Source organism: Tripterygium wilfordii, chromosome 10, assembly GCF_013401445.1.
Source record: "Tripterygium wilfordii isolate XIE 37 chromosome 10, ASM1340144v1, whole genome shotgun sequence".
NCBI classification, from domain to species: domain Eukaryota; kingdom Viridiplantae; phylum Streptophyta; class Magnoliopsida; order Celastrales; family Celastraceae; genus Tripterygium; species Tripterygium wilfordii.
The window spans coordinates 4,304,572-4,329,842 of record NC_052241.1 but is presented as its reverse complement, the minus strand read 5'-3'; the positions used below and the strand labels follow the sequence as shown (position 1 = coordinate 4,329,842).

The 25,271-nt window shown below is 37.8% G+C and overlaps 1 protein-coding gene and 1 non-coding gene across 2 annotated transcripts; both read right to left on the bottom strand.

The window, feature by feature from the left end:
• Nucleotides 1-6,414: 6,414 nt before the first annotated feature.
• On the bottom strand, nucleotides 6,415-6,519 carry LOC120008328. Its single transcript, XR_005470447.1, has one exon. It is a non-coding gene; the product is annotated as a small nucleolar RNA R71 (small nucleolar RNA).
• Nucleotides 6,520-17,596: 11,077 nt separating this feature from the next.
• LOC120007786 lies at nucleotides 17,597-18,272 on the bottom strand. Its single transcript, XM_038858239.1, has one exon. It carries the CDS (start codon nucleotides 18,175-18,177, stop codon nucleotides 17,755-17,757), a length of 423 nt encoding a protein of 140 aa, XP_038714167.1. The 5' UTR covers nucleotides 18,178-18,272; the 3' UTR covers nucleotides 17,597-17,754.
• Nucleotides 18,273-25,271: the final 6,999 nt, after the last annotated feature.

The window sequence follows — 25,271 nt, the reverse complement described above, 5'->3', positions numbered from 1 at the left end:
GGTTGGTTAAATTTTTTTCTCTCGATTAATTAGATTATGAATCTATTATGAGTATTGTTGCCTTTTTAATCCTATAATTTGGGCTGAGATTGGATTCTGTGATAATTTCATCTTGACAAAAATTTGTTTGCGAATGGCACTTTAAAAAGTTTGTTTATTAAAGATGTGTTTGTGCATACATGTGATGTGATGAATGTGTTCGAGCTCAAGCCTCTCTACATTATCTTCCCTCTCTACGTGTGATTTGAAGCATATGGTTTTCTGGATTACTTCTTTATTAAGAAGTTGGTACAGAGTTAAACCATTTAGATGATTTTGATGGCCTTCTTGGTAAAGGATCAGGTACTTTAGTATTGATAATGCTTGTGCAAACTAATTTAATGAAGTTCAATGGTAATTGTTGAAGTAATAAAAGGAGCAGTGTTCTGAGATTTGTCATTTGATGCTATAGCTACCCTTCTCTTCTTGTTGTGGTTCTGTTAGTAATTGTTCTAATTTGTTTGAACTTTCCATTTGATGTTTTATCTTGGAAAAGGAGATTCAATGCTATGGTCGAATGTAGTTAAGCATCTTAAATTGGGCTGTCATTATTTCTAACTGCAGGTGACTCTGATATCATCAAGACACTGCCAGGTGACCATTGAGCAAATTGAATTTGGTTGGTGCCATGTTTTTGTTTTTGAGATCATAATGATGTTTTGTTTCCCCCCCTTTTTCTATGTTCTTGTGACCTTGGGTTACTGCCTAGTTACCATTGAGCATATTGAATTTGGTTGATGCCATGTTTTTGTTTTTTAGATCAGAATGATGTTTTGTTTTCCCCCCTTTTCCTATGTTCTTGTGACCTTGGCTTACTACCTCTACTGTATTCCCTACATTAGAGATGCTTGGTTGCTTGACTTTTCTCAACTTTTACTTGTGCAATCTAGTAATTTCTCTCTCTGCCAAATGTATTTATAGTTAGTTACTTAGTTTGTATTTATGCCTTCACTATTGTTTAGCTTTCATTACTGGGACATGGCTAGTGATCAGTCGACCGACCGTGGCCATACTGCATCTGGTCGAGGTCGTGTCTCTCGTCGCGGCCGACCAATCCTAGGGAATGCGACATGTTTGCACTCTCATGCCACGGCCTCCTCACCCTCCTCTGTAAATTCTATTCAACAAACCAGTCAATATCATCCTACTTTATCATCTCCCAGTCACTTCACTGCTGATATGCTGGAAGGGGCTTCACCTCCACCTAGCCCCCATATTCCACATGCACCCAGCACGCATGGCCCACCATTGGACACACAGGGTGCTAGTGGCTCTTCTTCTCAAAATAATGGGGTTGTGCCTCCTCAAAATAACCGTATCTTTATACGACCTGTTTCGACTGCTCTGTAAGTACATTATTCCTAACTCTTATTTTAGTATACATTATTACAAAAATATTTACGCCACTAATATCTTCTTACTCCTTAATTCATAGTTTCGATCCTTTTGATGTTACTCGAAAGATAAGCGAGATCATGAAGACCAAGTATGAACGAGCCGTGACACAATGGAGTGATTTTACTCCCGAGGAAAAAGAAAGTTACTTTAAGGAGTTCAAGGTAAGTATAAAGTATAAATTGAAAGTGTTCTCCTTTCATATATTTTCTCACCAATGCTTCATAATGTTGGTAACTTTTTATATATTGCAGAGTAAATTTACATGGGACCCTGCTCATGATGTTGCAATAAAGAAATTGTGGAATAAGAAGAGTGGAGAATTATTTCGAGGGATGATGCATAGGGCACGAGAAAACCCGGCCAAAGCTATCTGGATCCCTAGTATAGTACTTTCTGAACTTCGTCGTATTTGGGATGGACCAGAGTACAAGAAGAAAAGGGAACAGGGGAAGAAAAATCGAGCATCTGAGGATAGTTGTTCTCACACTGGTGGTTCTATTCCTCACACAGAGTACCGTAAAAGAATGGTAAATTTTGTGTAAATTTAACAATTTCAGTTTTTATCTAGTTTAAAATTTAAATATCATATACCTTTTGTAATTTTAATTGCAGAAGGTAGAACTTGGCCGGGATCCCACCAAGGCAGAGGTGTTTGTTCGCACTCATCAAAAAAAGAGTACGCAACAATTAGTCGATGGACGAGCAACAACTACATTTGTAAGTATTTAAATTTTAATATATATATAGTACTAATATAGATCTAGGTTGTTGGCATCTCTTTTACAAAGCTACAATGAACCCCATTTGTTTGTTTTTAATGTTCAGTGTTGCTATTTAAATATCTATGTTTCCTAAAATTTGGAAAACAATGGTGTCTTAGCTTAGTTGAACAATTTTTGGATATATTTATTTTAGCTCATTTGATTCCATATTTTTCTGTTTATGTCTGCTTACACATCTGGGATATCCTTTTATTCTATATTTTTTCTTCAATATATTGTGTTGTTGCTCATTTTTGTCTTACCAGTATTTATGAGCATTACTATCTTCTTTTGCAGGAAAAATTTAACAAGCTGAAGGAGGACATTCTGACACAGCGATCAGTCTCCTCCACCAGTGAGTCTCCTCTTGAGCCGTTGGACGAGGATCCTTTATTCCTTAAGGCGACTGGTGGGAAGAATAAGAAAAATCGCTTCTACGGGCTTGGATCTGAGGCAAGCTTTTTGCCTACTTCTTCATCTTGCTCCAGTGGACATTCCAGATTGTATACTCAGGCGGAGTTGGAGCAAGAGTTAGAGGAGCGCATCGCTCGGATGAAGTCTGAGGTATTGGATGAGGTCGGTGACATGCGGCAGCGGATGCAGGATCAGGAGCGGATGGTGCAGCAATTATTTTCTCATATGTAGATGCAATCCCCTAGAAACAACCCTGAAAATGATCGTGCTTCACATGGACACCTTTCTGATGAAGATTAGATTGTATTTCATAAAAATATTGAACCACTTATGTATAATATTAATTTTTATTATATGCTATTCTTGCACATTTTGATAAAAACATTTTTAATGAAATTATTAAATTGATAATTATAGTTGAATTATAATAATATCGAAATTTTAAAAAATAATTATTATAAAATGAAAAATGAAAAATAATATAAATAAAATATTTTTGTATAAATAAAATATATTTATTTAAATAAATAAAAATTTATGAAATAAATATTTTGCGACGGAAATCCCGTCGCAAAAGTCGTGACAAATTTCCTCCACGAAAATTTAAATTTTAAAAAATAATATATTTTGCGACGGAATATTCCATCGCAAATTCCGTTGCAAAATAATTTCGTTGCTAAAAGTCCGTCGCTAGTCCGTCGCTAATTTCCGTCGCAAATAATCCGTCGCACTTTTCCGTCACTAATTTTAGCGACAACTGTTTTTGCCACAGAATTTTTTCCGTGGCAAATTCCGTCGCAAAAAAATATTAGCGACGGAATTTTGATGTTACTGTTTTCTTGTAGTGGAAGTTGGCCATCCGACCATCGTTTTCGACTAACAGAACTATCGAAATGAAGCTCTAGGTCAGCCCGATAAAAGCCCAGTCATCACCTACATTGATTATCACTTAAGTTGTTGAAAAAGCTTCGTAAAATCATGGTCACCTTTTGAAAAAGAGGTAGATCCGGCCAACGCCGACGACCATCAACACCCCCCTTCACCTCCAGGACCAAAGCACATCACCTTTGAGGTTTTATTGCTTTTTCAAACTCTTTTTTTTTTGTTCTGAAATCGGATACGAATCTGTAGATATTATATCTGTTTTGAATCTGTTATGATATGTTATTTGTTTCATAACTTCAAATAGATAACATTTCATTAAAGACAGATAACATTTTAACAAGAGAGATAATATTATGACAGATATCAAATTAATCAAAACAAATAACAAATCACCTGCAGTCTGTAAATCCCAAATCATAACCAAAAAATCACGAAAATCGCCATACAAATTGCCAAAAATAATGATGTGATGACAGATCGAAGGAAAACAACAAGATCTACAAGTCTCGTGGTGAGTATGAGTAGAACTCTCAAATACAACAAAAATCAAGATGAAAAATCACTAAAAAATGTCATAGAACTCTCAAATAAGTCATTAGGGGCAGAGACGAAGCTTCCGGCGACGGACACGAAGCTTCAGGACATGGAAACGAAGCTTCCGATGGAGGTCAGAGATGAATCATGCTTCAGAGGCATGTGCCATGTTTGAGGATGAAAAAGAGGGTATTTTAAACAATAAAACTATGTTTTAACTTTTTGTTCTTTTTAGAATATGAGTTCAAACTATACGAATTTTATGGAATAAGACTTTTAAAAGTATGCTTCTTGAAACAAAAATCTTCAATGAAAGACTAATATTTAATTTTCCCTTAAATTTAAGATAATACTTGATGTGCCAATTATATACATATAATTGTACATCATTTTACATGAAATCTTGCATTGTTTAGAGTCGTTTTGGAATTAATTTTGCCTAAAGAGTGATTAATTGTGCATTTCAGGTGTAAGGGCAATTATGGAAGAAAAGGAGCAAAATGGAGAGAAATAACTAAAATTGGAGTCAGAGAAGAATTTCGATCAATCGGCCCATTGTCCGATTGATCGGACAACTTTGAAGCTAAAAAGAAGCAGAGAGAAAATCTGATCGATTGGCCAGGCTCAGTTCGTGATTTTTAAGTTTTCTACATGCCTGAAATTACCCTCAACTCAAGTGGGCCCAGTTCAAAACGACACAGACTTGTTAGAAAAACGACTTTAGGGTTTTTGAGAGTATAAAAGCATAGATTTTTAGGGTTTGTGAAACTTTTTGAACTTTGGGAGCAAAATCAAGGGTTTTGGAGACTTGTCTACAACAGCTATTGAAGCTTGAGGAAGGGGATCCAGGGGTTTCTCTTTATTTCTTACTTGTTCTTGTATTTAATGACTGCCATTTTGGATCTTGATTTGTATTCCTTGGTTATGAGGAACTAATCCTCTAACTAGGGGTCCTAATGGAACCCCTCTTTGAAGATAGAATGAGATTGGTTTATTATTCTTGAATCTCTCTTTGCATTGTTGATTCTCTATGGATATGCTTATTGCTTTCAAATGCTTGATCACCATTTGGATGATTTTGAGCCTAGGTTGAGACCGAAAGGATATGCTTAGGGTTGCAAGAGTCCATAGAGAACATAGGTTGCATGAACCATAGGAATATAGGTTTGTGACTTATGCAATCGTTACATGATTTCCATTGTTCTTAACGGGTTTTCAATATATGAATCCGAGTGTTAGGAATAACAGGGATTTATATTGAAAACACTTTTGGTGTATCTATGAATAGAACATTGAATATGTTGGGAAATTGATTGTCAACAATTAAATTGGGAATTAATGAATCAATGGGGTTCAATTGGATAAGAGGTGGTGATATTAGGAACCCTAGTGTTTACTTCTCTTAAGAACTCAATTTCTTGTTTGTTTTTTGGTTACGTACTCAAATTGTCATTTACTTACTGATCTCTTAATTACTTGTTTAGCATTAGATAAAATACAACCAACAATTCGCATTGCCATCTTAGTGTGATAATTACTTGGATTGACAATGAATTGAAATTGCCAATATATCTTCGTGGGAACGATACTCTATTCACTCTTCATTACTTGTGCGACTTGTCCGCTTGCAAATAATTCACATCAAGTTTTTAGCGTTATTGCCGGGGATTGAGGCAATTTTATTTTTGTGTCAATTTAGATTATTTTTGTGCTAATTTGGATTTTAAATTTTCTGCAGAAATTCTTTCTCTTGTATGAGCTTAGGAAGACGTGCTCTTAGCTCAAATGTGATTGGTTTGGATCCGGAGATTGAGAGGACGTTTTGCATGCTTAGACGGGAGCAAAATAATAACCCGGTTGAAGGCTTGGGAGACAATTTGGAAGGAAGGAATGGTGCGGGACTCGTTGGTGGCAATGGTTTGAATGAGAGAAATGATAATGGTGGAGGAGCTAATAATGCAAATGGGGGAAATGGAGCCAATGAGGTAGATGGACCACCAAGGCAATTTGACCCTCGGTCTTTGGAGGAATGTGCTCGACCGACTTAGGATACCACTCCTTTTAGTATCCGGTATCCGCCTATCAACTCGATTCATTTTGAGATCAAGCCGGCTATTATTACCATGATTTCCAACTCCGTTGTGTTCCATGGTTTTCCTCACGAAGAGCCAAATGTGCACATTGCTTCATTCTTGCACCTTTGCGCTACATTTGATATTCATGGTGCTTCACGTGATGCAATTCTCTTGAGGTTATTTCCATTCTCTTTGAGGGATAAAGCTAAAGCACGGTTGATGTCACTCCCTCCCAACTCCATCACTACATGGGAGAAGCTCTCGGAGCAATTTCTATCTAAATTTTTCCCTCCAGCGAAAGCGGTTCAAATCCGGAATGATATCATGACTTTTTCCCAATTTGACCTTGAATCTTTCCATGAAGCTTGGGAGAGGTTCAAAGCTATCTTGAGGAGTTGTCCTAATCATGGACTTGCGGAGTGGATTGTTTATCAAGCCTTTTATTCCAGATTGAGTATGTCGGCGAGGCAAATGTTAGATGCAGCCGCGGGTGGATCTTTTATGACTTAATCTCAAGAGGAGGCCCGAACTTTGCTTGAGAAGGTTGCCAAGACGAATACTTCTTGGCCTACGGAGAGGCTACCACAAAGGCAAGGCAATCCAAGAGATACAGACGTGATGACCGCCTTGGCCGCTATGGCTAAAAAGATTGATGCTTTAACAGTGAATTCTCCTTAAGGAGTGCATGCGGTTCAAGGAATGCCTATAGTGGCTTGTGATTATTGTGGTGCTAGCCATCAACCCGGAGAATGCTTGATTACTAATGCATATTCTTCTCAAAGTGAGCAAGCTAATGCTATTGGAGGTGGGCATTACAATCGGCTAAGAAATGATCCATATTCCAATTTCTACAATCCGGGATTTAGGAATCATCCCAATTTTTCTTGGAGCAATACTCAGAATGTGCAAAACCCTCCTCCTCAACAAATTCCACCCCAACAGAAGAAGAGGGACATTGATGAAATGTTTGCCAAGATGGCCGGGAGTATGGAGGCATTAGCAAATAACACAGACAATTTCATTAACAAGACCGATTCTGCATTACAAACTCAAGCATCATTGATTCAGAATCAAGGGGCTTCCATTAGAAATCTTGAGATATAAGTGGGCAACTAGCTAATGCTTTATCATCTAGAGAAAAGGGGGGACTCCCTAGCCAAACAGAAGTGAATCCGAAAGAGAAAGATCATTGTTATGCTATTACTCTACGGAATGCAAATCTAGTGAAAACTACTGCAGATCTAGATGCTGAAAAGGTGAAAAGACTCAAAGATGCATAATTACAGGAAAATGCAGCTGAGGAGTCACAGAGCCCAGGTCCGATCGGTCAAACATCATCCTCGATCGACCGGACCCTCATTTCAGCTAAAACTGAAATAGAGGCAGAGAGAAATTCTGATCGATCGGACAACTACAGATCAAGCTGAAGATTTTGAAAAAAGGCAGAAAAGCAGGAACGTGCAACCCCGGTATGCAGTTGAGTTGGATTGGCCTAATAGTTCACTGCCAGCACCTCCAGTTAAGGCATATGTACCTCCAATTCCTTTTCCACAAAGGTTGAAAAACACCAAGAAGGAGTCTCAATTTTCAAAATTCCTTGAGGTGTTCAAGAAGTTGCAGATAAACATACCTTTTGCAGAGGCTTTGGAGCAAATGCCTAGCTATGCAAAGTTTATGAAGGAAATTATTTCTAAGAAGCGGAGGATGAAGGACTATGAGAGTGTCCAATTGACGGAGGAGTGTAGTGCCATAGTGCAACAAAAACTTCCAATTAAGAAGAAAGATCCTGGAAGTTTTACCATTTCTTGCACCATTGGTAGTACGGTGATTGAAAGAGCGCTATGTGATTTGGGAGCGAGTATTAATTTAATGCCACTATCAATAGCCAAGCTCATTGGTTTGCATGAAATCAGCCCCACTACAATGTCTCTTGTCATGGCGCATCGATCTATTAAATATCCTCATGGTATCATTGAGGATGTCCTTGTCAAGGTGGATAAATTGGTTTTTCCAGTGGATTTTGTGATTCTTGATATGGAGGAAGATTCTAATACTCCAATTATTTTGGGGAGACCTTTCTTGCGTCCGGGGAGAACTTTCATTGATGTGGAAAAAGGCACTTTGGTGTTGAGAATTGCGGATGAACAAGTCACATTCAAAGTGTTTGAAACCACTAAATACCCGGAAGATGGAGAATCTTATTTTCACATAAACACGGTGGATCATATCTTGACTCATACTTATGCCATAACCTCTTGCAAAAACCCTCTTGAGACTTGCTTGGTGAATGAGGATGCTCTAGAGTGTGGTGATGATGATGTGTTGGAGTTCATACATTGCTTAGAATCTATGAAAGAATCTAATCCGAGAAGATTCTAGAAATTTGAACCTCTTTGTGTCTTGCCTTCTAGACCACAACCAAGTATTGTGGAAGCTCCTACACTTATATTGAAACCTCTCCCGTCCCATCTTCGATATGCTTACTTGGGTAGTTCTAATACTCTACCGGTTATTATTTCTTCGAATTTGAATCTGGAGGAAGAGGACAAGTTTTTAAGATTGTTGAGAGAGCACAAAATGGCTTTGGGGTGGACAATAGCGGATATTCGGGGAATTAGCCCCACTATGTGCATGCATCGTATTTTAATGGAAGAGGACTACAATTCTTCGGTGGAACATCAACGCCGATTAAATCCCAATATGAAAGATGTGGTGAAAGCTGAAATTTTAAAACTTCTTGATGCGGGAATTATTTATCCTATTTCAGATAGTTCGTGGGTAAGTCCGGTGTAAGTTGTTCCCAAAAAGGGTGGAATCACAGTGGTGAAAAATGAGAAGAATGAATTGATTCTCACCCGGACTACTACCGGTTGGAGAGTTTGCATTGATTATAGGAAGCTCAACAATGCCACTAGAAAGGATCACTTTCCCTTGCCTTTTATTGATCAAATGCTAGAGAGGCTTGCGGGGCACTTTTATTATTGCTTCTTGGATGGTTATTCGGGGTACAATCAAATCCCCATTGCTCTGGAAGACCAAGAAAATACTACCTTCACTTGTCCTTTTGGCACTTTTGCTTACAAAAGGATGCCCTTCGGCTCATGCAATGCACCGGCCACTTTTCAACGATGCATGATGAGTATTTCAGTGATATGGTAGAGCACACAATTGAGGTATTCATGGATGACTTTTCTATTTTTGGCTCATCATTTGATTCTTGTTTGAAAAATCTATCAATGGTGCTTCAAAGATGTGAAGAGACTAATCTAGTACTTAATTGGGAGAAATGTCATTTCATGGTGCAAGAAGGGATAGTCTTGGGGCACCAAATTTCACAAGAGCGCATTGAAGTGGATAGAGCGAAAATTGAAACTATTGAGAAACTCCCTCCACCAACTTCGGTTAAAGAGGTGAGAAGTTTCTTGGCGCATGCGGGCTTCCATAGGGGCTTCATCAAGGATTTTTCCAAAATCACAAAGCCTTTGTATGAACTATTGTTGAAAGATGTCAAGTTTCATTTCACAAAGGAATGCTTGGAAGCTTATACCACTCTCAAGGAGAGACTTACTCAGCCCCTATCATCACTTCTCCGGATTGGAGCATACCATTTGAGCTCATGTGTGATGCTAGTGATTATGCTATGGGAGCGGTTCTTGGTCAAAGGAAGAATAAACTTCTGCATGTAATTTACTATGCTAGCCGCACTCTCAATGATGCTCAACTTAACTACACAACATCGGAGAAAGAACTCTTGGCAGTTGTCTTTGCCCTTGACAAGTTTCGATCATACTTGATTGGTTCTAAAGTCATTGCTAATACCGATCATGCTGCCTTACGTTATTTATTGACAAAAAAGGAAGCCAAGCCAAGGTTGATTCGATGGATTCTTCTTTTACAAGAATTTGACATGGAAATTCGGGACAAAAAGGGATCCGAGAATGTGGTGGCGGACCATTTGTCTAGGTTATTGGAAGGCCGAGAAGAAGCCAATATTCCTATCAAAGAAACATTCCCGGATGAACAATTGTTTGCTATTCATTCCTCTCCAACTCCTTGGTATGCTGATTTTGTGAATTTTTTGGCTAAGGAGATTCTTCCTCCGGACTTATCTCACCATCAACGAAAGAGATTCCTTCATCTTGTTCGTTTCTAATATTGGGAATAACCTTTCTTGTGGATGCTATGTGTGGACCAAGTTATTCGTAGGTGTGTCCCGGCGGAAGAGATGGTTAGTATCTTGAGACATTGCCACTCATTTCCATGTGGTGATCATTTTGGAGGTAACAAGACAGCCACTAAAGTCTTGCAATCCGGTTTCTATTGGCCTACTTTGTTTAAAGATGCCCATTCATTTGTCCTAGCATGTGATGAATGTCAACGTACGGGGAACATTTCAAATAGAAATCAAATGCCCTTAACCAATATCCTTGAGGTGGAGCTTTTTGATGTATGGGGTATAGATTTCATGGGGCCATTCCCTAACTCTTTGGGAAATTACTACATCCTAGTGGCGGTTAACTATGTTTCCAAATGGGTGGAGGCCATGGCGTTACCCATCAATGATTCAAAAGGGGTTTTGAAGTTTTTGAAGAAGAAAATTTTTACACGATTTGGTACCCCGAGGGTGATTATTAGTGATGGGGGTACCCATTTTTGCAACCGGCAATTCAATTCCTTGCTTGCCAAATATGGCATTACTCACAAGGTGGCAACTCCTTATCATCCTCAAACAAGTGGCCAAGTAGAGATTTCTAATAGAGAGTTGAAGAAAATTCTTGAAAAAACGGTGAATGCGTCAAGGAAGGATTGATCTTTGAAGCTAGATGATGCCTTATGGGCTTACCGTACAGCTTTTAATACTCCTATTGGCATGTCTCCTTTCCGCTTGGTATTTGGGAAAGCTTGTCACCTCCCGGTTGAATTGGAGCACAAACCCTTTTGGGCTTTTAAATTTCTGAATTTTGACATGGTTAGTGCGGGAGAGCAACGTGTTTTGCACTTGAATGAGCTAGATGAAATCCGCCTTGATGCTTACGAGAATGCAAAAATTTATATGGAGCGGACCAAGAAATGGCATGATAGTCATATTGTTCGGAAGGAGTTCAAGGTGGGGCAACAAGTGTTGTTATTCAATACAAGACTCCGTCTATTTCCAATCAAGCTAAAATCAATATGGTCGGGTCCTTTTCTTGTTACCGCGGTGTTCCCTCATGGAGCCGTTGAGATTAAGCATGGAGAAATGGGGACTTCATTTAAAGTGAACGGGCAGAGGTTGAAGCCCTACTATGAAGCTGAATTTTCTGGAAGGAAGGCCACTATTTCTCTCCAAGATCCACAATAATGAGCAAACAAGAGTCGGGCCATCAACTATAAACTAGGCGCTTGTTGGGAGGCAACCCAACCGAGGTAACTTCGTTCCCTACTTTCTTTTACATTGCTCTATTTTTTTTATGTACATTTATGTTTTGATTGTTTTGAAAACTGCCTGGGTTAGTCGTGACGTGTTTTGGTGTAGGATATGCAAGTATGAAAAAATGAATCAGAGGACAAATTCGATCGATCGAACCAGTTGAGTTAAAAACTGACCCGAGGAGAAAACCGATCGATCTGATGTCATACCGATCGATCGGATGCGTGAGCCAGGGTTTTAAAATGACCCCAGCCCACGCAGCCACCCAATTGTTTTCTTTCTTTTTTTTCTTTTTCTCTTCTCCTCTCTCACGCACATCGGTAGTTTCCCCACCCACTTTCTGCACTTCTTTTTCAATTCCACTTGCACCCAATCCATTTCCTCATCTCGGTTAGCATACACCACAGGTATGATTCCTTCACTTCTCTTGGATTTTCAATTTTGAGTTTGTTACTGCCTTGGTTGCATTGTTTGGAATAAGGATGGTGTGGGCTGATAAATTCTTACATATAAGGGTGTGGATTTCTATTTGGAGTCCCTAGAAATCAATTTATCCAAAAGACAGAGGGGACCATGGCAGTTTCTTATACTTTCACCACTGCAGATATATGTGTCGCTCTGGACTATCCATGCCTACTCTGAGGATCTTCTCGTAGAACCTCCGGTAGAGGTCGACCATACCACTATGTTCCACACTTTGGTACCAGATCCGACGGTCTATCAGAAGAATAGGCATGCTGCAACTCGAGGCTCTATTTGCTCTCGCCTTTGGGTTATTGACAGCATGGCGAAAAAAAATCTATGGCCACATGGCCATAAATCTGAAAGGCGAGGCCCCGCTTTGGAGTTACTATACTACTTCCACTAGTAGTGTTGGTTTGATGTGGGAGTCTACTTTGTATGGGCCATGCTGCAGTGCTCGGCGGAGGTACGTGAGGGGAAGAAGCTGCGGTTATTCTTTCCACGGTTGATCACTCGTCTACTCCGCCATTTGGGCCACCAGCTACCAGCAACCGGTGATGCTGATAATCTTGTTTCTGATCTTTCCAAAGCCGACTGGAATCTGTAAACCGGTCATCTTCCTCCAGCTGATAATTCTGATGTTGAGCCGGTGGATCCTAGTGCCCCGTCCAACTCTGCTGATCCCCCTCTTGCTCGTCCTATTGAGGAGCGGTTGGATGCCATTGAGTTATGTCAGATGGAGACCCGTGACCAGCTGGCTGCTATTCGTGCTCAGCAGTATGAGATGATAGCTCTTTTGCGCCAGCTGTCCATGCAGTCTACATCTGCCCTGGCTGCTCCTGCTCCTACACCTGTACCTACTACTTTTGAGCCCACCATTGCTCCTCTTCCATCTAGGCGGCGTTCTATTTGAGATCACCCAAGTTGTTTTGTTCCTCTCTTCCCTACTTCATATTTACAGTTTGAAACACTGAGGGCAGTGTTCACATCTAGTGTGGGGGTGGGAAGGAAACTTTTCATTTGATTGTGTTTTCCTTTCCTTTGGAACTCTTGAATTTTATCGTAGTGTAATTTTACTTTTAAAATTTTAGTGTTAAATTTTTAGTGTTGCTTTCCCCTTGCTATGATACTTATTATTGATGTGTTCATTGCATTGGAGATGAATTGATGAATTGTGGCTTAGAAATTGATGTTGTTGTTCAAATTAAACTTGTGGCCAAAGGATCAAATTGAGAACTTTTCGGTAGTTACACGTCCATTACTTAGCAAATTGTGGAGGCTTGAACCAATGTGAGTTTTTGAGCCATTCGTTTCTCAATGAGTGATGAAAATCAACTCTATTGTTTTTGTTCCGCTCATAATAATATTTGCTTGGTCTCATTATCTTTCATCTTGGTTGCTTGCTAAGTATTCATTACATGACATTACATCCTAATCACTTTCTTGTGGGAAATTCAATAGTGTTCTTGAAAGATGAGAGTAAGGCCATTTTTGGATCGATAAATACCGTTCTCACCCGATCTTATACATGTTATCCATTGCACCCTTAATTGAAGCCAAACACTAGCCTTTCGTTCATAACCATTTTCCTTCTTATTATTATTGTGGAGAAAGAGTTGTTTATCTTACGTGAGAAGTTGGAATGGTATATGCTGAATTTATTGAACATTGAGGGAGTATGGATGCATGTGTGGTTTTCTCTTGGAAGGAATGTGGGATGTTGATCGATGGGAAATTGGAAATCGTGTAAAAAGAGCATGAGATTGTTCTTGAAAGAAAAAAAAAGAAACAAAAATCTGATAAGAATGAAATAAAAGTGCATTTGCATTTGGTTTTACATTGTAAATTTGATTGTGAAGAAAAGGGAATGATGGAGGAATGAAAAGATAGTGAAGTAGTGGGAAAGTTTGAATGATATTTCTATATATAATATTTCTCCACTTATTCAAAATTTTGTACCCTTTGCCCTTCTCATCTAACCTTCACCCTACATTACAAGCTTAAAAAGTCCCACTTGATTTTGAGAATACTTTGGATTTGAACACAAGTTTGTGAATAAGGATGTAGGTCAATAGCTTGGTTAAGTGACATCCATTCATGAGATCATTTAATTCGTTTCTTAAGCGTTCATTGAATTATTGTGTGTGGGAATTCTGATTTCTTGCTTACATTATTCCGCCCACATGCAGTTAAGAGAAACACTTAGCCATTTCAGTGAAATTTTGCTTGTGAGTGAATATCTGTGAGGCTTGAAGTTGAAGCTAAGAGCTTTGTAACGTGCTGTGTTTCTGGTTGAGTTTGATATATGATCCTAAGGCTACTTGACATTTTATAAGAGATTACACTGAGCTGCAATTTCGTTGATGACTCTCTTTTGTCTTTGAACTACTTTCAGTCCTGAGGTTGTGGGATAGTTGTAGGTTTCTTGAAAGAAAAAAAATATATATATATATATATATATTCTTATTTTCTTCTTGATTCTAGAGTTACTCGAGGACGAGCAAAGATTAAGTATGGGGGTGTTTGATGTGCCAATTATATACACATAATTGTACATCCTTTTACATGAAATCTTGTATTGTTTAGAGTCGTTTTGGAATTAATTCTGTCTAAAGAGTGATTAATTGTGCATTTCAAGTGTAAGGGCAATTATGGAAGAAAATGAGCAAAATGGAGAGAAAGAACTAAAATTGGAGTCAGAGAAGAATTTCGATCGATCGGCCCATTGTCCGATCGATCAAACAACTTTGAAGCTGAGAAGAAGCAGAAAGAAAATCCGATCAATCGGACTATATTCCGATCTATCGGCCAGGCTCAATTCGTGATTTTGAAGTTTTCTACATGTTTGAAATTACCCTCAACTCAAGTGGGCCCAGTTCAAAACGACACAGACTTGTTAGAAAAACGACTTAAGGGTTTTTGAGAGTATAAAAGCATAGATTTTTAGGGTTTGTGAAACTTTTTGGACTTTGCGAGCAAAATCAAGGGTTTTGGAGACTTGTCTACAGCAGTCATTGAAGCTTGAGCAAGGGGATCCAAGGGTTTCTCTTTATTTCTTACTTGTTCTTGTATTTAATGACTGTCATTTTGGATCTGATTTGTATTCCTTGGTTATGAGGAACTAATCCTCTAACTAGGGGTCCTAATGGAACCCCTCTTTGAAGATAGAATGAAATTGGTTTATTATTCTTGAATCTCTCTTTGCATTGTTGATTCTCTATGGATATGCTTATTGCTTTCAAATGTTTGATCACCATTTGGATGATTTTGAGTCTAGGTTGAGACCGAAAGGATATGCTTAGGGTTGCAAGAGTCCATAGAGAACATAGGTTGCATGAACCATAGGAATATAGGTTTATGACTTATGCAATCGTTACATGATTTCCATTGTTCTTAACGGGTTTTCAATATATGAATTCGAGTGTTAGGAATAACAGGGATTTATCTTGAAAACACTTTTGGTGTATCTAGGAATAGAACATTGAATATGTTGGGAAATCGATTGTCAACAATTAAATTGGGAATTAGGAATTAATGAATCAATGGAGATCAATTGGATAAGAGGTGGTGATATTAGGAACCCTAGTGTTTACTTCTCTTGAGAACTCAATTTCTTGTTTGTTGTTTGGTTACTTACTCAAATTGTCATTTACTTAGTGATCTCTTAATTATTTGTTTAGCATTAGATAAAATACAACCAACAATTCGCATTGCCATCTTAGTGTGATAATTACTTGGATTGACATTGAATTGAAATTGTCAATATATCTTCGTGGGAACGATACTCTATTCACTCTTTATTACTTGTGCGACTTGTCCGCTTGCAAATAATTCACATCAATACTTTGTTCAATAGCTTTTTTGGTAGTCGGTTTTTAATTCTCCAAACATTTCACAACATATTACACAGCTTTAAACTCAATTTATTTTTTCATAACTTTTCTATTAACATTGAAAATCAATTCAACCGCTCAACCAAATGAAATGTAGATAAATAGAGAACTATGTACTATAACTTGAAAATCCCATTAATTGATAGGGGAAAAAAAAAGAGGAGAAACAAGAAAATAAAATATTTATAATTTTCCATGTGAATCCTTGGAAGATCTTGTCTGTTATTAGCATAGCTGGATAATTGAGATATAAAACAATATATATAGTTATATAGTTATAGTTGACGATAGTGATAAGATAATGTAGTTCCATAATTACGATATGATATCAACTTTAAAATGCATTGTTGACTGCGAATTTAGATGAATATATACAAAGATCACACGACTTTGAAGATCCCACAATATTTGTCCCACAAAAGGCCAAAAGTATATGAGAATTAATAATGTCACAATAATGTCACATGAAACCCGTACGTTCTAACCACCTTTTTAATAATTAATATATTGGTAGAGAGGTTATGTTGTCATACTCATACCATGATATTGATTCCCCTCTCATATAAAAAATAACAATACTCATCATCATCATCATATACATGGCCATTGCTAATGGGGTTGCCTTTCATGATTATCCTTGCTTTACCGAACCACCGTTGTGTTGATTTCAACAAAATATGATTATCACAGTCGAATTTTTTTTTCCTTTCATGATTATGATGTTTTGTTCGACCTTACTCATTTAATTCAACTTTATTTCTTATAATTATTTTAGGTAAATTACGGTCACACCACGCAAAGTTCACAATTCAAAAATGATTAAACATATTATCGGGGTTAATATCACTTTTGCACATTGAAAGATAGTCCATGTTTCAATTTATACTCTGTTGTTTAAAATTGTTTCAACTTGATCTCTCGAACATATTTTCTCACTTTGGGGCAGTCAAACTGTGCATGTGGCACGTTGACTGTCCAAATATTGATTGTCACATGTGCAATTTGACTGCCCCAAAGTGAGAAAATCTGCTCGAGAAACAATGTTATCATTGGGTGATCAAATTGAAACATTTTAAACAACGGTGTGCAAATTGAAACACTGACTATCTTTCAGTGTGCAAAAGTGGTATTAACCCCATCATATCGCTTGGTATCCAAATTATTGAGTTGGAAGCATATCGTACAAGTGAATTTGTGGACTCGACATGTCTTACATGATACACGTTAAATCTTGTGCTTGTAACTTAGCAATTAGGATGATAATTAGGATACCAATTGTCTGTTGAGATCCCTATCATTATATCTTATAATTATGTACTTGATCTCTTGTAATTATGCTAGATAAATTACAATCACACCACGCAAGTTCACAATTCAAAAATAATAAAAAGATCCTAACGGTTGGTATCCCAACTACTGAGTTGGAAGTACATGGTACGAGTGAATTCATGAGTTCCACATGTCTCATATGATACACATAAAATCTTGTGCTTGCAACTTAGTAGTTAGGATAACTGAGATTAAGTTCAACTGTTTGCTGGGATCCCTATCATTATTGGTGACAATTTGATATGAGACTAATATCATACTAGAAATGGAATTATCATTGTATTTGATGTTACCCTTTTTATATGTGCAAACAAAAAGTCTAATCACATTTTCTAATACTACCATCTCCAAACCACTACATATAAAACAAATTATTCCAAACCAAATCAGTCAATCCATATTTTGTTGAAATTTTTCTTTCATTTTATCTTGTTTGGAAAAACCTTAATGGATCTACTTATTGCCATTACATTGTGTAAATTTACATTTCTATCACGAAAAATAAAAAGCATTACAACACCAACCAAATTAAGCAACATACCACCACCGCACTACTACTCCATCACCGGCGACAGCGGAGACCCAAGTTTTCCGGCACCACGCGGCACCATCGCATGATCTTGCGCCATTACAATGGATTTATAGATCTCAAGGATCATCTTCTCATCATACTCCTTCAGTCGGGGCTTTCCCATCCCCGCGTTCCCATACGCGTACCCACCATATGAAGCACTCATCACGCTCGACTCGGCGAATGCCATCATCATCTTCACATACGCGTCGCGTAACCAAACAAGGAACCTCTTCGGAGCAGCAACCAGCTTCACGATTCCAATCTTGGGCCTCACCCGCCACAACCGTCTCCTCCTACTCGAACCGTTACCCAACACCACGGTTCTACGGCGACGTCCGTGACCCGACCCGTCTATCCTCCTGTAGTCGGATTTTCTCCGGCCGAAGTACCTTGCCAGTTCCATTAAAGAGAGGAAGGTGAGGGGTTGGGAAGATTAGGCAATAAGGTCGATGAGATGCAGAAAGCAGAAAGAGAGCGGCATTGGCATTAACTTCAATGGAGGTGTAGTGGGTATATAGTGGAAGGTGGGTGGGGTTATAGAGATGGGGCCCACCCATCTCTATTAATGAGGACCGCTCAATACGCTTCCGTTTTATCTCACGAAGTCGTCTGTATTGATTATTGAATGAGCGGCGGTGTTACTCGCCTGTAAAGTTAGATAGGAGTGTGGCCGTTGGATGTCATGACGTTTTTTTGTCTATCTGGCATTGGTCAAATGTTGTTCTTTTTGTCTATTTATGAACTCTTTTTGACTGAATCATTCTGATTGGGTTCCTAAATCCAGATGATGAAAAAAAAAAGGTCAAATTAATTAGATTTATAATTATGTAGGAGAAAATTTTGTTACAATTACAGTGAGATTCATAAATGCACTGCATATTTTATACTATCAATTTAATAGCTTTTTAATTAATATGGCATATTTTATACTACAATAATGTTGTCAAAATCGAGATTTTACATAAGCTCGATAAAAGCCGGTAGAATAGAATCGTAAAATCATAAGATTTTATCAAATTTTAAAAATAAATAAAAAATAATATAATAACTTATTTCTATATAAGTAATTAACATAATATAATATTCTATAAGTAATAAAAAAATTAAAATATGATTATTAAAAATAAAAACAACACTGATTTAGTGTACATGAATAAAAAAAATTTAAAAACAAAGGGTGAATCATCTCTTGTATGAAAATTTAGTGTTGGGGCATCTTTTTAATATATTATATACGTAAGTTACTTATGCGCCTACTTTTTCATTTTGACCCTTGATAGTTCCCCATGACTTAAGTCAGGAAAGAGAGATTTAGTTTATACGAACCCGCTAACAAAAGGTTTAGTATGGTCAAATGACTCAAAATAGCTTTTTCAATGATAATCTCGTAGTTATAACTAGATTTAAGTATATTTTTTGTTCAGCTCATAAGCCCAATAAAGCTAAGATCGGACAATAAGATTGCACGATCTTATCAATTTTACGATTTTAAATCAATTCGAATTGTTTTGTTGATCTAAAATCATACGATTTAAACAGAGGCAGACCACAATTAAGTTAGTGGAGGCACTTGTCCCCAGTTACTTTTTAAAATACCCACTAATATATATGTAAAAATAAATTATGCCCCCATTGAATTTCGACTTTTCCCCCAATGAACTCTATCTCATCTCTCCATTTGATTGATCATCTTTTATTTTGTACCAATTTTTTTATATTTATTGTTTACTCTCACTCATATTTATAAACTAGTGTGATTATGTAAAATAGAGGATCTACCCATACAGATCTTATAATAAGTAATTACGTTAGAATCTCTAATAAATATTTATGTTGGACCCAATTGTTTTCTTAATAGAGTATATACGTTTAGTTATAAGGGCCGCCACCCAAAACATTTCAAGCTCCCTATTTCATCCAATCCAACTCTGTAGAGAATTGTAATGAATAAATATATAATATTTTACTGTTTAAGGAAATATCGAAAATTTGTAAAACCTTACCACTTCATTTGTTGGAATTTGTTCTTCAAAAAAGAGCTATTACTTTAAGGATGATTAAACTTTGCCAAAAAAAAAACTGACTATTTCCTAATTAACACATTGGTGTGACATAAAAACAGAAATTCAGATATGTAATTAATAAGTTTCATTGTCTGGCGGTGTCCGTTTTTAATGTTTATTTCTTCTTAATTTGTTCTTATTTTTTTAGTACTCTAGATTGTATTTCATATTTATGGTGGCTCGAGTGCCTACGGACCTTAATTATCTAATTTATTGGGTAACTTAATACAATCAGATCTATGATATTTTTAAAAAAAACTATTTTGCCTCTAAAACAAGACGATTTGATTATATTATGACTATAGGGTCTTAAGGTTCAGAAATGATAGGGATCCAGTAAATAGTATCCCAATCATCACAGTGATTGAAATGTCATTCTTTGATTAAATCATCAAGTTTTGTGAGCCCCAACACTTTAAATCAATCGAGGAACAAAGATGAATTAGTGGGTCTGAGAGGTAGTGGATGAAAAAATATGTTTTTAAAAGCTAAATCGAATTATTTATGAGTTCGAAAATGCCAAAAACACGAGTCACGGGGTCGGCACCTGTTTTCGCAACACCGAGGCCTATTTTGTTGCCAAGCAGATCCCACCAATCTTGCTGGCCTGCATCAGTGTATCTATTTATATGATAGTTTTAAGAACCAATCAAGTCATTTTATTAAATTAATTAGTGTAATCAATAATGGCCTATAGAAAACCGGATTTAGACTTTCTCTAATCTAAAAAAAGAAGGAAAGAAGTTGCCAGGATTTGGTCCCGCTATGACTTGCATAGATCTAGTCGAACACTAAGAACACGGCAATTGTTTGATACGTCACTTAATTGAGTTTAATTATGTGGTGTGGGGTATTTAGGTGATAACATGTCCGCGCGCGTCCTAGAAGACCAGAATTCTGATTAAAAATTAATGAGAGTTAAGAATACGTTTTGGTCTGTGGTTAAGCATTAATGAGGTTGGCATAACTCATAAGTATGTATGCTAACTGGTGGCAGGGAAGGACTTTATGGGACGAACCAAAGTCGTCGTAGAGGAATAGACAATAAGGATTCATTGATTGTGAAAAAAAAATCCAGATTTCCTTTTAAGTCATCGTAAACTCTTACCTGACTATATGTTTGTGTACATTGAGGGTTACAAAAGTTTCACTTTCACCTAAAATATTTCTCCCCAACTCTAAACTCTACATGTCAGGTAACACATGGCAAGACGAATCCCACAACTTTCAAAGAGCAGCCAATCTCTTGGTGGCACGTGGCGGATGCAAGGAGAATTTTTTACGAACCGTTGTTCATTTTGCAGGATTATGATTGGTTGCTAGCATGAAATCCAGGAATTAGTTCACAGGAATCAGGGCTGTCCAAGTTTCATTGTCCAAAAGGCTACAATTCAGGGAATTTTGGTCTTAATGGATGAATCCTTTTTGAACGGATTTGTTGAATAATTACCGATATTTCAGTAGGATTATATCAAATATCATCCTGGAGAAACGGAAGTTATTAGCTTAACGTCCCAGTTTTCTCTCAAACTTGTTTCTAGCTGAAGCACAACTCCACGAAACTCAAACCACGTTCGTCCTACACAACACAAAAGGCAACATTTTTACACGATCTTTCGTGCAATAGCAGTAACGAAATGATTATTGTTAGCCATGTTCCCATATTTTCAACCATGAAGCCTGAAGAATCACGAAGCAAAGACTACCACGACTTCCAAGAGAGTCCATATCCTCCTTGAAGAAGAAGCACGATCAGAGAGATGCTACCATCATCCACATATCTAGGAGAAGGTTGCGGTTAGGAAATACACTTACCAAATCACTCCAGCAAGCAACAAGAAGGTGGTCATGACACGATCCCCATGATGTCTCATGACAGACATGTGAAGAAGAACAGAAGAAGTGCCAATCACCTGACACTATAAAAGAAGAAAGAAGAGAATATTACACCCACCCCATATCAAATACAAACCCAGGGTCTTCAATCCTTCTTTGCTTTCTTAGGCATGGCTCCGGCCACTTATCTTTTTATTTAGCGTGGCTCCGACAGCTAGTTCTTAGATTTGTCTTTTGCTTTTCAAAAGCCCTTGTGGCTACGTCTTCATTTTATCTTGTAAAGCATGCCTACATCCCAGGATGTATTCCTTTTCAATGAAAATCCTGATGAATTCCAGCAATGTGTTGTTTTTCATTTTCTTTCAATTGAAGCTCTTTTCATTCCGATGATAGTTTTTTGTTTCCTGCCTTTTTTCAAATTGACACTCTAGGCATTTTAAGTCATTTTCTTGGAAGGTAGACCTCGAGCCAGTAGTCTTGTGTTCTCTAACTACGCACAATCCGTTTGGTGTAGAGGTTAGATTCGAAGTAGAATCCTACAATAATCCTATCAAATCTTTTGGGCTCACAACAAGCCCTAGCACACTTGCAAAATCCAACGTCCATATCCACAAAACTCCTATTCCCAATAGTCAAAATTGTGAGATCTCTTGTCTAGAACAAAAGATAACCAACATATGTTTGGTACACTTGGTGGGACTGAGAATCAGAAGCAGGTAGAATTCAAGATCTTCTGTCCAGCGTAGAAGAATCCAATATATTTTTGGCACACTCGGTGGGACCTGAAGTGTTAGTTACTTGCAGTCATGACAAAGAGAACTGGAAAAGCAGCAATAGGTGAACCATTTGGAGACCCGTCTCTGCCACTTTCACCAAGGAAATCACACAACAACTTCCAGTCCACTCCTTTCGACGAAAGCGAAAGAGATGGTAATGTGAGCTCTATACTCGCCAAAACTCTTGAGCCGAGAAATCTCCTCGGTAAACCATAGTTTGATGTAGACCATGGAGCATATAGTCAAGAACATACAGGAAGCTTGTCAGTAGACTCTCCTATAGAATCAAGAGGCTCTTCAATGAAATTCTCAGAAGTTCCGGCAAGTTCTTAAATCAATGCAGCAAGGCTTGCAGCAAACTACATTTTCAGTGCCTATTCCTCAAAAATAGTTGCAGACCATTCAGCAGCCAACTCTTCCTCAGTCGTCGCAACAATTCCTAATAGAGCTAGCCACTATAGTGAAGGTCGGCAATTGTCAACAAATCTCAGTAGCAGCAATGGCCACCCTATTGTGACCAACCTAGCTCCAGTTATGTTCAGGACATATGAGGCCTTAGGCGGTTGGGGAGACCCATGTACTGCAGGCCTTTTACTGAGGTAGTACACCGTATTCTACTTCCCAGAGGATTTTAGCCTCTTGATTTTTCTTTGTTCTCTAGAAAAGACTCCCAATCAACCGTGGAACACATAGCCCGCTTAACTATTCAGTGTGGTGACATTGGCTCAGACGACGATTTCAAGCTCAAATTCTTTGGGAACTCTCTCATGAGTATAACCTTGTCCTGGTATATCAAATTACCCGTTAACTCTATTGATACATGGATAGAAATAGAGGAGGATTTCCATAAGAAATTTTGCATGGAAGTACCAAAAGTCACGAAAGCATATTTGTCAAGGATTACTCAGTTTTCAAGAGAGCCAATTGTGTTGTTCCTTACCAGATTCAAGGAAGCCAGACTTTGTTGAAACACTAAGATTCCAGAAGGAGAGGTAGTGATGTTGGCAGTGAAAGGAATGCTCGTTCAATTCAAGAAGAAGTTCGACGCTTGGATGTCCTAGACTTCTCTCACCTAATTGCCAGAAATGTCCGTTGCGAAGGAGTCCTTAAGGAAGAGCATGACATGGCGTCTAAAGGAATCTACTATTGAGATTCAAACTATATGGTGGCTAATGTCGAAGGTGATATGAATCAAGAGGTGGGTGTAGCCAAGATTCTGAGCAAGAAGTCCTACATTTGCAAAGATATTGACAAGTCAAAATCTTCTAAGCAGCCAACTACAGACTCATCCAAGTTAGCCAAGTTCTACGCCTATGATATAACCAAGACAGAGAAGAGCTTTGACTGCCTCCTGGCGGATAAGTTGATAAAGTTACCTTCTGGCATAGAATTCCTCCTCCAGTAGAAAACTCACTGTATGTATGACAATTCTTGGAGTCACTTTACCAATGATTGTGTGGCTTTCAAGAATGAAATTCAAGCAAGGATAGAGAGATGAGACTTTATTATTCTCGAACCAGTAATGAGAGTGGATTTTGATCCATTTCCTCCGGAGATGGGAGCACACATGGTTTCAATCAACATAGGCAGCATGCCTAAATCAACCCCAAGAAAGAAGGTGACTCTGGAAGATGTTATCAAGGCCAAACCTCTAGGCAGATACCAGAAACCCCCTGTCCAGACACCAAATCCTAAGAAGTTCTGGTACAATCAATAGTTTTCATAGAGTCAGCAACCAAGTAGACCTTCTGGAAGACTAAGGTTTTGTATAGAATGTAGACATAAGCTATTCAATTGGAGACAATTTTTGCATAAACAAGAAAGATTCATCCCAACTCCAGTCTCAAGGGGGCAATTTCAACACAGGAAAGATAAACTCAAAAGGTTCTAACCAATTTCGACAGCGTAACAGTGGAAAAGGGATCAAGGTAGCCAGAAGATTCGGTGGTAGGTCATTCTATCATCGTCTTTCTCAACCCAAATCCAGAAGATAAAGGTCCAACTTCTCTTATCTTAGATTCATCACTGCCCAGATTATATTTCAAATGTATTTAATTGACCAAACTCAAATTGGTTTAAATCTGAACTAATAAATCAGATAATAACTTAATCGGGGTTAGAGTTCAAAAATATTTCCATGTTTGGGCGCGAACCCGGTTTTAAATTGGACAAAAAATTTGTGTTTGGACCTGAATTTCGAACATATAACTGATATATAAACTTGGTTTACTTCGGGTCGGATAAATTTGGTCATTCGGACAGGACAAAGTTTTGCCACCACTACTTGATAATGCCAACAATTTTAAACATATACCACATCGAAAGATGTGTGTATATAATATCCCTTTATATGGGTTAGGCCCCCACTCTACAACAAGGTTTTTTTCTAGGCTTAAGTGAGTTGACCTTAGTCTACTTGTTTAAGCTTAAGGAGAAACAAAGTTGTGTGGGTCTAATGTATCTACAGGAATTGGACAACCCAAAGTAGACTATATGTCTGGCCTAGTACAGGTCATGACATACATTAAGCTGCCTATAACCCTAGAATATTCTAGTTGTGCCACTATTCTCCCTTCATTAGGATATAATTTAACTTGTGAGTCATAAGGTATAGATACAGCTTTACAATCAAAGTGATTGAATTTCTTGAGAATGTTCTCAATGTAATGTGATTGGGTAAGTATTAGGTTGTCATTCAACCTCTTGATCCTTATTCTCAATATCACATCAGCCACACCCATATCATTCATATTAAAGCATGTACACAAGAACCTTTTGGTGCTTATAATAACTTCATGGTCAGTGCCAAAAATTAACATGTC

What these genes read in the sequence shown, in the direction of transcription:
- LOC120007786 (XM_038858239.1), bottom strand. Translation starts at nt 18,177, where the DNA reads ATGGAACTGGCAAGGTACTTCGGCCGGAGAAAATCCGACTACAGGAGG.